This window comes from Micromesistius poutassou (genome assembly GCF_964030765.1).
Source record: "Micromesistius poutassou genome assembly, chromosome: 4".
In the NCBI taxonomy this organism is placed as follows: Eukaryota; Metazoa; Chordata; class Actinopteri; order Gadiformes; family Gadidae; genus Micromesistius; species Micromesistius poutassou.
The window spans coordinates 14,929,522-14,944,531 of record NC_140274.1 but is presented as its reverse complement, the minus strand read 5'-3'; the positions used below and the strand labels follow the sequence as shown (position 1 = coordinate 14,944,531).

Below are 15,010 nucleotides of genomic sequence, written 5' to 3'. Positions count from 1 at the left end.
GTGCTGTGTTGCAGATTGCTCAGAAAGCAGCGGGAGGAAGGCCCTTTACCCATAACACACATTTAGGTCCTCATCACAAGGACCAGCCAATCAAAACATTCATCACAGGAACAAGCCAATCAAAACACTCCCACCACAACCAGAGGAGGACCTCACAAGAGCTGATCTAGCATGGGAGAGTGTGTGTGTCCGTGTGTGTATGTGGGGGGGGGGCTGTGTGTGTGTGTGTGTGTGTGTGTGTGTGTGTGTCTGTGTGTGTGTGTGTGTGTGTGTGTGTGTGTGTGTGTGTGTGTGCATGTGCTCTATGCTTGATGAGTTCAAACTGTAAAAACAAACAAGTGTAATTGGGAGAGAGGAGCATAGAATAATAGATGAACATTAGATAGGACATGATTTCCTCTCTCTCTCTCTCTCTCTCTCTCTGTGTTCATCCCTACATTCATCCAGCCATCCATCCTTTATCAAAAGTCAATATATGAACTGTAATGTGGTTATGAATAAATGTCAAAAACAATACTGAAACGAAAATTGTTAGCCTCATAGCATAAGTTCTTTTTTCGGCCAAATTGTGATATCTAACCTGACTCTACTCTCCTAAAGCTGCTGATTAACTGTTCATCATTGGCTATATCCTAAGCCAGCGAGTGCTTTTGACGTCTAAGTCATCTATTTGACTTAGGCAACTTTGACGCTAAATACAAGATGCACCTTAAAAGATAGCCTGATAGAAATTATGCTATGAGGCTAACAAAATTTTACTCAGATCTAAAGACATTAAATACATAAATCCCAAGGGTCACAGGCAGAAACAATGAGAATAGACAAACAGGGACAGAAGCTATGGGACTATGAGAAAATTAAGGAACCTAGTTGAACAGAATCCACACAGATGAGCTACATTTGGCTAACGATGCGCAGGGAAGACAAGAAGCAGTTCATGAGTCTGGGCTGGGATCGGGATAAGCATTCAGCAGTATTTTTGTTGTCCCTTATTCATCACACAGACACACATACAAACCCCCCCCACACACACACACACATAAACATGCACAACCACAAACAAACATACACAAACATACACTCACAAAAACACACATACAACAAAGCTACTACTTTCCAGACGTTGCAGTCTGTTGAATGCTAGGGTGTGTTATGGCGGCCCCTAGAGGCGGATACTGCAGCGGGGCTTTGCTTTGGCCTGCTTCATGCAGCTGGATAGAGCCACTTGGCTGTGTTTATTTAATATTCACTCAGCTGTGGGCCTGGGGTTAGCCACAGCTTATAAAAACCAGTCAGCATGACCAAGATATACCCCCCCCCCCCCCACCCCCACTCCCCCTCTTGCTCCCCTGCGCCTACTTATGCTCACGGTGCGCGCGCGTACACACACACACACACACACACACACACACACACAAAGGAACATGTCCATATGCATGCACACATACAACCCACCCCCTTTTTCATCCCAGCACAAACTCAGGGGCCTGTGCACATACACATGCACACACACACTCACAGAGTGGAAAATGTATGTGTGTAGGTATGTATGCATACACACACACACACACACACACACACACACACACACACACACTAACACGCACGCATACACACAGAAACATCATGGTACATGTACATATTCACACACACACACACACACACACACACACACACACACACACACACACACAGAAACACTGTGGCTTATGAACATATATTTACATCCACACATAGAGAGGCATAATCGACTACAGTCTGTTATATATTACAGATATATATATGTACTGATTCATGGGCGATGTATAAATACTGAGCTGAGGAAGTGATTCTCTGGGGTGCAGCAGTCACTCCAGCCATTAGCACAGATGAGAGAGGGTCTTACGGCCCTTATGTAAACTATCACACTACACACTACACCACTAACTCCCGGCACTTCAAAGGTGAACCTGGCCAGTAATGAGATTAGCTGTGTGACTGCCATTAGCTTGACTGAACAGAGACGTAGAAGGCAGCAAACGAGCTCCGGTCCACCTTTAGAAACTTGCTCCTCGGTACTGCGCCAACATGAATGTGTGTGTGTGTGTGTTTGTAGTGATTGGTGTGTGTGTGTGTGTGTGTGTGTGTGTGTGTGTGTGTGTGTGTGTGTGCGTGTGTGTGTGTGTGTGTGTGTGTGTGTGTGGTGATGGGGATGGGTACGTGTGTATTTGGTAGAAGGGTGTTGTTTGTGTGTTTGGGTGAAGGGTATGGTGTGTGTGTGTGTGTGTGTGTGTGTGTGTGTGTGTGTGTGTGTGTGTTTAGGACAAAATAGGCAGGGCAGGGGGGCAAGGGGGCAGGGTCATATCCATCCCAGCATGCTGAAAGCTATCCCAGCGTGGCCCACGGAAGCGTCGACTCGCAGGCTCCATGGCAACCCCTGGGGGTCAGGGGTCACGGGGAAAGGTTGCTTTTATCTTCAGTTGGTACCTGGGGGCCCTGTGTCTCTCTACCCCCTCCCCCTCACCGAGACAACGGGGGAGGGTGGGGGGGGGGAGTCATTGAATGGTGATGCCATCCTCTCTCGTCTCCAGCGTTCTCTAAGTGGCTCCCACCATCTCACCGTCTAAATAACCACAGGGGGTTGGGAGGTGGGGGGGGGGGGGGGGGGGGGGGTGGGGGTGGGTGGAGGAGGAGGTGTGGGATGCTGGCCTGTTGGGAGTGAAACTATAGCTGCTCTCAGAGTGCTCTCCAGCTCCCTCTCCCCCCTCCCCAGTCCCCCCTTCACCCCCATACACACACATTCTGGGTCCTCTTTGTGAGGTGTGTGTTCACATGCAAATCCACACAACCCACCCATCCCCTCCTTTGGTACCTTTCTCACCGGAGCGCCTGATTGATTGGCCGGAGGGCATTGGCAGTCGGTCCATGCACACTCCCGCACCCTCATCCCTCACTAACCTCGCGCCTGATTGGCCACATTTGGATTCGCTCTTCGTGTGTGTGTGTGTGTGTGTGTGTGTGTGTGTGTGTGTGTGTTTGGCTTCTCAACCCTCGCTCCACCGCCATGTAGCGACGGCCTGGCCAAACAAAGCAGTGTGGAGAACCTCCGGCTAGCCCCCATGCTAAATCAGGATTCTGAGGAGTGTGATCCGATCCCTCGCTTGGATTACCGCTTTAAAACAAGCGGCTGTTGAATGAGAGCCGGCCTTCTCAATGAGAGTGCTGCTAATGAATCACACCCTCCCCTCCTCTCCCCTTCTCCTCCCCTCTCCTCCCTCCCACTTGTTCCTCTCCTCCCTCTCCTCCCTCACTCTCTCAATCACTCAGGGACTTACTGGGCCCATGTGCCCCCTTCGATTTCGGGCAAAGAGGGCTCATTCGCCAGTCCCTTCACCCACCCACCACCTCCCCCCTCCAGCTCCACCCTCTCCATTCTCTTCACACGCAAGCCCCCTGTCATGTCTTGCAGGCGGCTGAGAAAGAAGTCCATTAACTCTGGTTTAGTGGCGATGTCATGCGGTCCCTCCTTTGTGGCCTGGTGACATTCTGTGAATGGGAATCTGAATTCTGCCCTCCTCCTCCTCCTTCTCCTCCTCCTCCTCCTCATCCCCCTCCCCCTTTCTCCTCCTCTCCACCTCCTCCTCCTCTTGAGTGTTTGGTTCTCCCAACACCCGGGCTGTGTCGGAGGTGTTTGTTTGGCTGCTGGGGTGGTGGATTGGAGGGTAGGACAGTGGTGGAGGAGGGGGTCCGTGGACGTGTGGGTCAGTGGTGGCGGCGGTGGTGGTGGGGGGAGGTGCTGGCTTGTTTGGAGGTGGGTGTGGGCGTCACTGGAGGTGGTAGGTCGGTGGGGTTGTGGATCTGTGGTGGTGGTGGGAGCTGGGGTTGGGGGGGTGGGGCGGGGGGACAGTGGGTGTGTATGAGGGATTGAGTGGGCCTTTGCCTCCACATGTGTGTGAGTGGCGGTCTCTTTGTGCCGGAGCCACCGTTGTTTGTTTAACCCTTCCTCCCAGGCTCCGCCCACTCCCGAGGCCTGGCACGGGGATCGCTGTGCCCGAGCAGATGCCTGCTTCCACACGTGAACGCTAATCCGTTCATGTTCACATCACGGAGGCTCGTCCTGACGTAGCTTTGGAGCCAAGAATCTGTGTTCATATTCACATCCTAGAGGCTATTTAGCATCAGAGCTAAGTAGAGGTGGTCATATTCACATCCTAGAGGCTAATTAGCATCAGAGCTAAATAGAGGTGGTCATATTCACATCCTAGAGGCTAATTAGCATCAGAGCTAAGTAGAGGTGGTCATATTCACATCATGGAGGCTTGTCCTGCTGTAGCATTGGCGCTATGTAGCATTGGCCCTTAGTAGCCACGGAAGCCATAGAACAGGTCATCTTGCTCTATGCCTACAGTTAACCTGCAGACATTGGTCTTCATCATTTCAGCTCAAGCGTCCATTGTGTAGAATGGGGCTGGGTCAGCAGTAATAACCTCAAGAGTTTATGGACTCTTTACTCCCCCAAACGTCTGCCATGTCGCTAATTACATACACGCGGATCCCGTGTTTTGATGTTTTGTTTCCCTGTGCAGCTGTTCCAATAGCCTCTGGTCTGTAGTGGCATCGTGGCTAAACTAGTGTATGTAGCGCCATCCAGCCCTTTAATTGTTGGGCCTGGTGTGATTTAGGGCTTGCAGCTGTTTTGGAAAATGCTGCCATGAAGACATCTATAAAGTCAGCCAATAATGAGTGTGGCATGCGAGACTGAAGATCCTGTTTATACTTAAAGATATAGGAACAATCAGAATTGTGCAAGATTTGTTAGCCTCGACAAGTCAAACTTGGCTTTGTTTAGACTCCCTGAATCTAATATATTGTGGCGGGCAGCACGGGAAGGAAGAGACGGGAGCCCAGGTTGAGCAGAATACAACTCTCGCACCCATTACACCGGTCGCTGCGAGAGGTGCCTTTATTGAACACACACACAACTGAACACAGAACACAACACACTTAACCAACCAACTAAACAACTCGTTATACCTAGGCATTACCCAACCCTTGCACCCCACACAATGTCCGGACCTAGGAGGGCGCCAAAGGTCCAAGTACCGCCTGACCCCTCCCCTCCCAACACTATTTTAAAGTAAGAATCAGAAGATTTCATAGAAGTTGAAAATGAACTAAGAAAAATACACAATATAATCATTACCATATTGCTGTTGCTCTTTCTTTTGTGATTTAAATGGCTCTGAATGCCTTGATATTGACTGAAGCAAGCTAACATTAGCCAAAAACAAAAGAAGAAGCTAAATAGAAAATGAAATGTCGACATATTCATTGTGGCCCTTTCTCTGACCTTATGCATTAGGATACCCTTGATATTGGGAGTTGTACACATACATGTCATTTTTCAGTTAATTTAAGGTGTGCCATAAAATCCCGCCTGGGTCTGTCTTTACTCAAGAAAAAAAATGACCCATCAAAAGATGTGAGACACGATTAAACTACGGTTACATTTGAATAACTGGATAGTGTTCTGAATGTTCGACATGGAGGATGTTGTTTTTGTTGAAAGACAAAGATCAGATAGCGGCCTAGCACAGCACACGGTAAGCCGGCGCAAAATGTCGTCCACGGGAGCGCCGCTGAAATCCGAACTGCGGTAATTGTCAGGACGAAGCGAGGGATTGACCTCTCCTACCAACCATATTTTCTGAAACAACACACACACTGGCTAGCTTTGAAATAGCCTGTCCCTCAGGGACCCAAGGGGCAGGCGGAGGAAGCCAGTCATCAACTGTTTTTTTAGGGTAGCTAAACGAAGCCATGGGTCATTTTTATTCGCTCGCTCGCGGCATTCCCCGCGCGCACGGCGGCGTGCCTCTCGCACCGCTTCCACCCGTCTCGCCGTCGCTGCCCCGCCGATTGGCCCCCACCGATTGGCCCGCAGACACCATGACATGCTAAGGAAGCAATGCCAAGCATTTCTCACAAATGGAGAGCAGGATCGAAATGGCTGGCTAGCTCACCACGGGGCATTTTAAAATATATTTGTTTTTAAAAAGCCTTCTAAAAGGCATGACAGATGTTCTGAAAAACACTTGATAAGTCATTTCACGTCTGCTTTTTGCATGCTATTATTTATTCAGACCGACAGACGAACATTGACAATGCGCTGCTATTGTTGCGGCCTGCCACTTCTTTCAGAGAAGTCATTATCGATTCAGATTTCATATTCATGACTTCAAATGAAACAACAGACAGACTAAGCTGGTAACACCCCCCTCCTACTGCCTTTAAACCTGAAGGCTGTGTGGAGTAGAGAGTGTGTGTGTGTGTGTGTGTGTGTGTGTGTGTGTGTGTGTGTGTGTGTGTGTGTGTGTGTGTGTGTGTGTGTGCGCATGTGTGTGTGTGTGTGTGTGTGTGTTGTGACACTTGAAAGCCAAATTCTAGTCCACCCTGGACCCCCCCAGGGGTCAGGTGCCCCTCCTTCCATCTCTGACCCTCTGATGCCAGCCAATCATGTGGGTGGAAGAGACAGTGTCAGATCTCAAGGCTAATGCCCGGGGCAAGACATCAGCCCTGTCAAGCAAGGCCTCTGGCTAGCATAGCTCAGCTTTCATTTTTGTTTAAAAGAGGGAGAGAGAGAGAGTCCAAAATGGAGTCCAGAAGTTGCCTTAACTTTTGCATCTTTCGGAGGCAGTGCTGCAGGAGACAGAATTCGGATCAAAGGCACATCCATGTGTTCCAGAAAGGTCCGGAGGCCCGCTCCATTTTTAGTAATAACAGAATGGCTTCCAGTGATGACCTTTAACCCCACCCATCGACATTCCCCCCCCCCCCCCCCCCCCCCACCCCACCCCACCCCACCCCCCCACTCGCTTTCCTCCAACCTTAAATCCCTGCTTTGAACCTCTCAAATCATGTCGTCCACTGCCTCTGATAAAGGGAGACAGGACTGGGGAAGAGGTGGAGGGGGAGCGAGGAAATGTCTGGTATTGCTTAAAACTTCTATGTTTTTCCCCCTCCAGGCTTTCGGACGTTGGGGCCTTTTTATTAAAATCATGGACATATAGGAATCCATTTAGCTTGCAGCTAACTGCTAAAGTAGCTGCGTCACACTGGATCAGGGTTCAAAGCAAGCAGCAAATGAAAGACCAAGGGGGACAAAATTGCATATACACTTTTCATCGTGCGCTTCAAGTCTAGAAAACATTTCTCATTGAATTAGTCTCATACCGGGAAAATATGAGATGACCCTACATAAAACTTGGACATAGTTAATGGAAGAAAAGGCCTTTGGCAGAAAATGGTTAAATCATGTGCGGGAACGTGTTTATAGAGCATATGGTGAACAGCCAGACAACCTTGCTATCTCCTTATGAAACTAAATGAAGGAAAACGTCTAGATGTATTGAATGAGAAGTGTCTTTTTGGTGATAGTTGAGCAGGTGACTGCATGGATCTCTGGTCGTGTGATGCCCCCTTGTGTTTCAAGAGTTGAATCATTCTCTGAGGACATCCAGTGTGTAATAAACCAGGCTACTCCAAGGAAATAAGTAGCAGTACAACATAATGTGTTTAGCAAAAAGAGATGAATTTGAAGACATAACATCATAACAATCATGTATTAAAAAATAAAACATTGAAAAGTTATGAATAAATACATGCAATACAAGTAAACAGCAAAAGTCAAATGATCAACATTTGAAAATGCTATACGCATATAAGTAACTCTGACGCAAGCCGTAGTGCAACATTTTTAAATAATACTAAACAAGAATCATTTCTTCTTTCCAGATTTACGAAGGCGTCCAAAGGCGAAGGAGAACTGAAGGGCTGACCTCCCACAGAGGGTCTGGGCAACATCTTCTTGCAAGGAGGGGACAGCCTGGTTGGATTCGTCCAATGAGGAGACAGTGTGGGAGGCAGGGGCAGGCTGACCGTGGCGGGGGCCAATCCGACTGGCATCACTGGAGGCGGAGGAGGAGGAGGAACAGGTTGGGGGACCAGTGGCTTGTCCGTCAGGAGCCCCCCGCTCCAACCCATCCAGGTGGGCCTGGAAGGTAGAGGTCTGCTGGTCCAGGGACAGGAAGCTCTCCTGGACCTTGTCAAACTGAAGGGGGGAGAGAGACATAGGGAGGGGGGAGAGAGACATAGGGAGGGGGGAGGGAGACGTAGGATAGGTGGGAGAGGGGAGGATGGAGAGAAGAGAGAGAGAGAGATGGGGGGAGAAAAGAGAGATGGGGATAGAGAGGGAGAGACCAGAGCGATGGGGAGAGGGCAAAAGAAGAAATAGAAAAGAAAAGGGCAAGCAACAGAAGGAGAGAAAGAGTGAGATAGGACGACCAGCAGGCAGAGATATATAGAAAAAAAGGAAAATGTAGGTAGAGTAATAAAAAGAGGCAAAAAGTGAGATTACTAGAGAGACTGAGTATTTCAGTACCACTTGGAACTGTGTGTGTTTGTGGCATGTGGTTATGTGTGTGTGTGTACCTGCTCGATGTTGGACTGTAGCAACAGCTCCATCCAGACTGACTCGTTGCTACAGCAGTCGCAAACGTGAGTGCTCAGGTTTTTGTGAGTCCAGGTAAGCTCCTATCACACAGACAGTACCTCAACAACTATCATATTATGATGATAACAATGGGGTCCTGTCTTGATGACCTGGGACTGGGAATGCATGGCAATGCGAGTGGGACCACCCAATCCTAATAATATATGCATTCACTGTCAGACATTGGATCAAAGCAGCCATATGTGTATATATAATATGTATCTTTGTATATACAGTATTTTTCATTGAATACAATTTTAACAGTTCTAATAGCTTTTTGAGACATAACCTTTCTTAACCATGGGGCCAACTTCACTCACTTGAATGCCCTTCTTATTTGAAGGCCTCCTGCTGGAATTTCCCTTCAGGGATTAATAGTGTAATCTTATCTTGACTCAATATGTTCATCTGACCCTGGTTATATACTGAATGTTAAGAAACAAGGACATACGGGGGAAATCAGGGAGGGTATTTTACATTGAGTCATTTATCAGACGCTTTAATCCAAAGCAATTTACAAGGGCGGCTAAACACCATAGAGCAGTTACAATAAACTCCAAATGCTACATGACCCAGTTTCAGCAGCACAACTGAACAGAGTGGTAGAGCAACTAAAGGAATCAGGAACATTCTGGTGTTTTTTCGAGTTTGTTCGGGGTATGGAATCTACCTGCAGCAACTGAGTGGTGTCCCTCTGGTGGTCCTGACAGAGCTGAAGTCTGGTCCGGTACTGACCCACCATCCTGGAAACAAACTGTCTCACACACAAATACAAACATGTATTCAGTTAGCTTGGTGGACCTTCTGTCCAAACAGATTTATAGGTCAGAGTGAGACTGAGAACCACCAAAACCACCAATATAATACATGTTTGTTTGAGTTTACAAACTCAACCAGATACTCTTACTATTATTGTGGAGGAATTTGAAAGTATTTAGAAAAGGTTTTAGTAGAACGAACACAAACAAGACAGCAGCAGGGAACGCGGGCTGTAGGACAACACATTCACATCTGAACACTGACAGAGGAAAAAAGGTGAACGCAATTAAATAATTCTGACTAATTAGGACTGGTTAGGCCAGTTAAAGCAAGGACAATCGGAAAAGACCACGACAAATACACAATCGGTCTCTTACTTTGTTGCGTTACCAAAGGGAGAAAGTCTAAATCATTATTCAAAGGTGGAAAACGTTTTAGCTTCTTAGGTTAACCAGTTAAATACCTCCCAGGAAGTTATAGTGGACTAATGGAATCAGTTAGCTCAGTCCAAGCAGAAATAAAGCCATGACAGTATGTTTTCTGACCCTGTAATAAACCAACACAATCTTTCAACAGAACTCAACAGAGATTTCAAACGCCGCCACCCCCCCCCCCCCCCCCGTTCCAAGGTCCCTGATGCGTACCTCTGCCTCAGCCTTGGTGCTGGCCAGATCCCCCTGGCCCTGGCTCCAGTCCTTGGTGAGTGTGACCCTGGTGTGGAGCTCCACCAGCTGGGTCCAGAGGAGCCCCAGACCCCCCAGCAGGCCCTCCACGTCCGCCTCAAACTCCCCCTGCGCCCGTACCAGACCGCCAAGCGTCCTTGTCCTGTCCGAAACCAAGATGGGGGTGGGGAAAGTGTGTGTGTGTGTGTGTGTGTGTGTGTGTGGGGGGGGGGGGGAGTGGGTGTGTGTGTGTGTGTGTGTGTGTGCGAGCAGACGGTTCCTGGGGTTATTCCCATGATACAGTGTTTTCCCCAAGATCCATACACTGACCTTGACGAGAGCCAAGCCTTCACTGAACATAACCTTCTCTGTTTACTATTAATATTTAGTCAGTCGCTTTTATCAAAAGCCGCTGAGCAAATTAAATTCAGTTGCAAGTCGTTAATGAGCAGATCAGGGGTTTAGGGCATCTTGCTCGAGGATGACTAGAATGCGGACATTGGGGTTCGAACACAGAGCGGTTCCGCTGGGTCAAACCCTCTATAACCCATAGACTATCCTCCTCCCTCGAACACGACACCGTAACTTTCTTCTCATTCTTCTGATAGCCGTGTTGGTGGTGGAACCTCACCTCCGCTGCAGGTATGTGTTGAGGGCCTTCACTCTCTCTACCAGCGCGGGGGCCTCATGGTCCGACCCGGCCCCCGAGAGACCTTCAGCCCCCTGAAGGGTCCAGGAAACCCTCTGTAGGGAGAGAGGAGGAGGAGGAGGAGGAGGAGGAGGAGGAAGAGGAACCTGTTAAAGGTCTCAAAGATCAAGGCAAGGCAAGGCAAGGCAACTTTTATTTATATAGCACTTTTCATACACAAGGCAGACTCAGAGTGCTTCACATATAAACATTGTCATACAATAAAAGAAAACAATAGTTAAGTAAAAAGTAAAATAGATAGAAAAATAAAGGCAAAGTTTAAAAAACATTTTAGAAAGGCAGAGTTAAAAGAAATGCATTTTAGAAAGTGAGAAAATAAAGGCAAAGTTAAATAATAAATATTTTATCAAGAGATAGTGGAGAGCAGTGCTATGACTAACTAACACAGCAGTCCCCATGTTGATGGGTCACTAGTGGAGAACATCCAGTAGGATAAGGATGCCTAACGTCTACCTGATCATTAATGACATGGATTAAAAATAAATAGTAGTGTCTTCTCGGTGAGTAAATAGTAAATATGAAGTCAGAGCTCTTGTTACTGGCGAGGTGGCTTGAGGATTGAATACTTCAAGGGTTCTCCAGCATTTGCTTCTCAGCTGGGAATTTAATCATCTAAAAAAATAAAGCAAACATTTATTTGGTAAACAAAAGTGAGCGAAAGATTTAAAAAGTTACTTCTAGATTTGAAAGCATAGAAGTTGTTTTTAAGGTGACATCAACGAGAACCAACACAGATTGACAGAGAAGAAAGTGTAAAGGGACTCAAACACGACTTTCTAACAGGAAAGAGAGAGAGAGAGAGAGAGAGAGAGAGAGAGAGAGAGAGAGAGAGAGAGAGAGAGAGAGAGAGAGAGACTCCACTTCCTCAGTGTCTTCTGGTCTGGGGATTAGAGTATCTGACAGAATATCAGTGTGTGTCTGTCACCCCAGGCTAACACACCGTGCACTGTGCATTGAAGTGTGTGTGCGGTACGTGACAGTGAATCAAACCAAAGCAAACTCTGCAGTAGCTGGGACTTTTCGCGCCAGAAAACAGCATTACAACATGCACACCAAGGGGAAACGACAAGAGCAAGGAAAAGGAGTAATGAGTTTAAAATCAATAATATCATCTGAGTTGCATATAATTTGGAGTGATGGAACTAAGCAGAGAAGATAAGGCTACTCATGGATTTATTTATTTATTCAAACTTTACTTATAAAGGAATTCTAAATGAGCTTTGGCACCTCTTTTGCAAGAGAGGCCTGATAGCATCACATGCTATGATTAGAAGAAAGAAGTTTTTTGGTGGGGGGGGGGGGGGGGTCTGTCGTAACCTTGAGCTGGCCAGGAGAGCCTCTATGTGGGGCAGGGTGGGGTGGGAGAGGGGCTCCTGGAGAACACAGAGCAGCAGGCTGTCTGTCAGGGCCCGGGACAGGGAGACCCCTCGCCTGGCAGGGATGGCTCCTCCGAGACCCTGGGTGAGTAAGGACACCCCATGGGTATACACCGCTCGTTAAACTGTCCCACCCGCAAATTATCATTATCATGGCTTCTATGGCCTGTATGGACCCTTTTCTTTAACAACATATTACAGGTACACAATTCAAATGCTTGAATACACGTATTTACTAATAGGCCTATGCTAAACAAATATATAATAGGGCCTACTATTGCCGTTCAGGAATAGAAAGTGATCCTTTGTTTAAAAGAATGGTCCTAAGTTGAATCGTTTAAATAATATGGCTAGTTATGTTTTAAAGTTGCCTCACCACGAAAATTTGGTGTTTTTCTGATCTGCCATCACTCTGAGCGAAGCACCATCTTAAGGCCCAGAAGCAGAAGAAAGTATTATCAACATTTTATAATCGAAGGGCTTATAATCCATAAACAAACTTGATTTAGAAAATATGAACTGTAATAAGTAACTGTTAGAAGCATCGGATGTAATAATGGGCGGATGGATACAAACAAGGCTGAACAAGTGATCATTAAAAGAAGTATACAGACAAAAAGGTCAAATAAGGAACATGCTTGTTAAAGTGTATGATTTACGGGACAGTTTTATAGAAGACGTTTTATTTAGAGAGCGGGAAGGCGTGTGGCCGCGCACTCACTGCCTTCCTCTGCGCCCAGGGGCAGTGCTTCTTCCTCAAGAGCATGGCACAAGCTCCCAGCCCTGCTAAAAGGCCCCCGGACCACAGCATCCTCCACGCCAGTTCGGCCAGTCCGAGAGAAGGGGTGCAATGGCGCCTCCACCTGGCAGAAAGACCACATCGCACACGCTAGTGCTACAGTGTACCAGCTTCGCCGCGATGGACAGCCCTTCCCTCCAGATCAGGAGCCAGGAGGCGCGATCAGGTGGCTCTTCAGGTTGATTTACACTGAGAATGTTGAGAGAGAGAGAGAGAGCGAGAGAGAGAGAGAGAGAGAAGAGAGAGAGAGAGAGAGAGAGAGAGAGAGAGAGAGAGAGAGCTGGAGAGGAGAGAGAGAGATGAGAGAGAGAGAGAGAGAGAGGAGAGAGAGAGAGAGAGATCACTACACTGCATCAGGCTTACTCAAGGGAAGCAAAGTAGTCTTAAGTGTATGTCTGATGCTATGCTGTTCCTAATGTGATGAGTTGTATTATGTTCAATTGAAAACAAGTGAAAGGAGAGAAATACTATAAAACCGGCATTCAAATATACCAGCCCAATTTTTGTTGTATAAGGTTATTTCAACTGCAATAATTTTACCTTGCTGGCTGGTAATGTGTGACTTCTGAAACACTGCCATTTGCTCTACGCCCATTAAGTAAACAAACAGTCAACTGCTTTGAGAAATGTGTCCTACTTGACCAAAGAACCACCTATCTCTCGAGTAAACAAACCACTCATTGTTTATTGAAAGCAGAACGAGAAATAACCACAGTATTAGGTTATGTGTGTTTTATGTACACAATCCTTTATTCCAGATTTTTACAGTGTCACTTTAATGAGTCGCATGGCCACACCAGCAGCAAGCACAAGTCTCACTCACACACAAGGGAGATATTAATTAACAGGAAAAGAAAAAATTGCATAGCATCCCAAGTTATAGTCATGGTATTGCAATAGCAAACCGAAAGTCGAACCGAAAGTTAGAAACAAACAATATGAAGCAATGCAGAATGCTTGTGATCCCCCCCCCCCACACACACACACACACACACACACACACACACACACACACACACACACTCTCTCTCTCTCTCTCTCTCCCAGACAGCCAGTTCGCCTGAGGAGACAAGACAGCTGTCACTCAAGCGTCTCACCAGACGGTGCAAGATAGCTTTGACTGACGCGCAAACACACACACACACACACACACACACACACACACACACAACACACACACACACACACACACACACACACACACACACACACACACACACCACACACAACACACACACACACACACACACACATCTGCTCACTGCCTAGATCTCTTGTTGCCTTCTTTACCTCATCCCACCGCCTCTCCATCCAGTTACCCTGGCAATGCCGACAGATCGCAGTCCACGACACACAGGCGTTTCTATTAATTTATCCTGATCAATTAAGGGCCTGTCAACGCCATCCTAGCAGTACATAGATCCGCGTTCAACCGAGTTTGTTGGTGTGGTGGAGCTTCTGCTGCTGGATCTGTGGGCAGCTAGCCTGTCCAACGTGGCTACCCTGTCCGACTGGTTCCCCTGGGGTGATTCATTGATTTGTCTTCTTTACCTACATTCCATCTGAGTGGTAATTTACGAGTTGCTGGGCACCATTGTTTGAGAACCAAGGCTGGGCCTCAGCCAGCTCCACCCTCCCTGATACTAAGGAACTTAATTACTATTCACGTAGAAGCATTCAGCCGCGTTCACACCTACTCAAGGTTAAGCTTCTTGCAGCTATCATCTACTACTACTGTAGTAGGCTAGACTAAGCCAGTCGAACCCTGACTTCTAAACCCTCTACTGAGGCCTAACACTGGGAGACCCTGGTTTAATACCCGACTCTATTCAAGATGTTTATGGAAAACGACATTGTGATTGGGCGACGTGAATGCTTTTACAGTCACAACTTTGAGCTACTTTGAATACAAGTGGATTAAAATGTGTATTAGTTGCTGTGGTGGTTGTATATCCAGCAGATTGAAGCAACAATTGGTGGTGATTCAGATACCCAATTATTTAAATTATATACAATTAAACACAGGTGATTCTCCTCCCTTCATAAGAACTGTATGTCAGATTCATATGAACGTATGCACTGTAAGCACACGTCACACATACTGCAAAATTATACCAACATAAAACTGCAGAAATATTTGGAAAATAAGTCACAATTCTAAGTAGTTTTTGATTA

General features: G+C 47.0%; 1 protein-coding gene across 1 annotated transcript; it reads right to left on the bottom strand.

The window, feature by feature from the left end:
• Positions 1–7,756: 7,756 nt before the first annotated feature.
• On the bottom strand, positions 7,757–14,430 carry LOC311341536 (uncharacterized protein; the record flags this gene model as incomplete). The annotated part of the gene is given in 13 exon segments (XM_084466365.1): positions 7,757–8,089; positions 8,470–8,571; positions 9,201–9,284; positions 9,934–10,114; positions 10,583–10,695; positions 11,978–11,985; positions 11,988–12,089; positions 12,092–12,117; positions 12,413–12,464; positions 12,754–12,880; positions 12,882–12,965; positions 12,967–13,024; positions 14,414–14,430. Coding segments are annotated over 13 exon segments (1,287 nt in total).
• Positions 14,431–15,010: the final 580 nt, after the last annotated feature.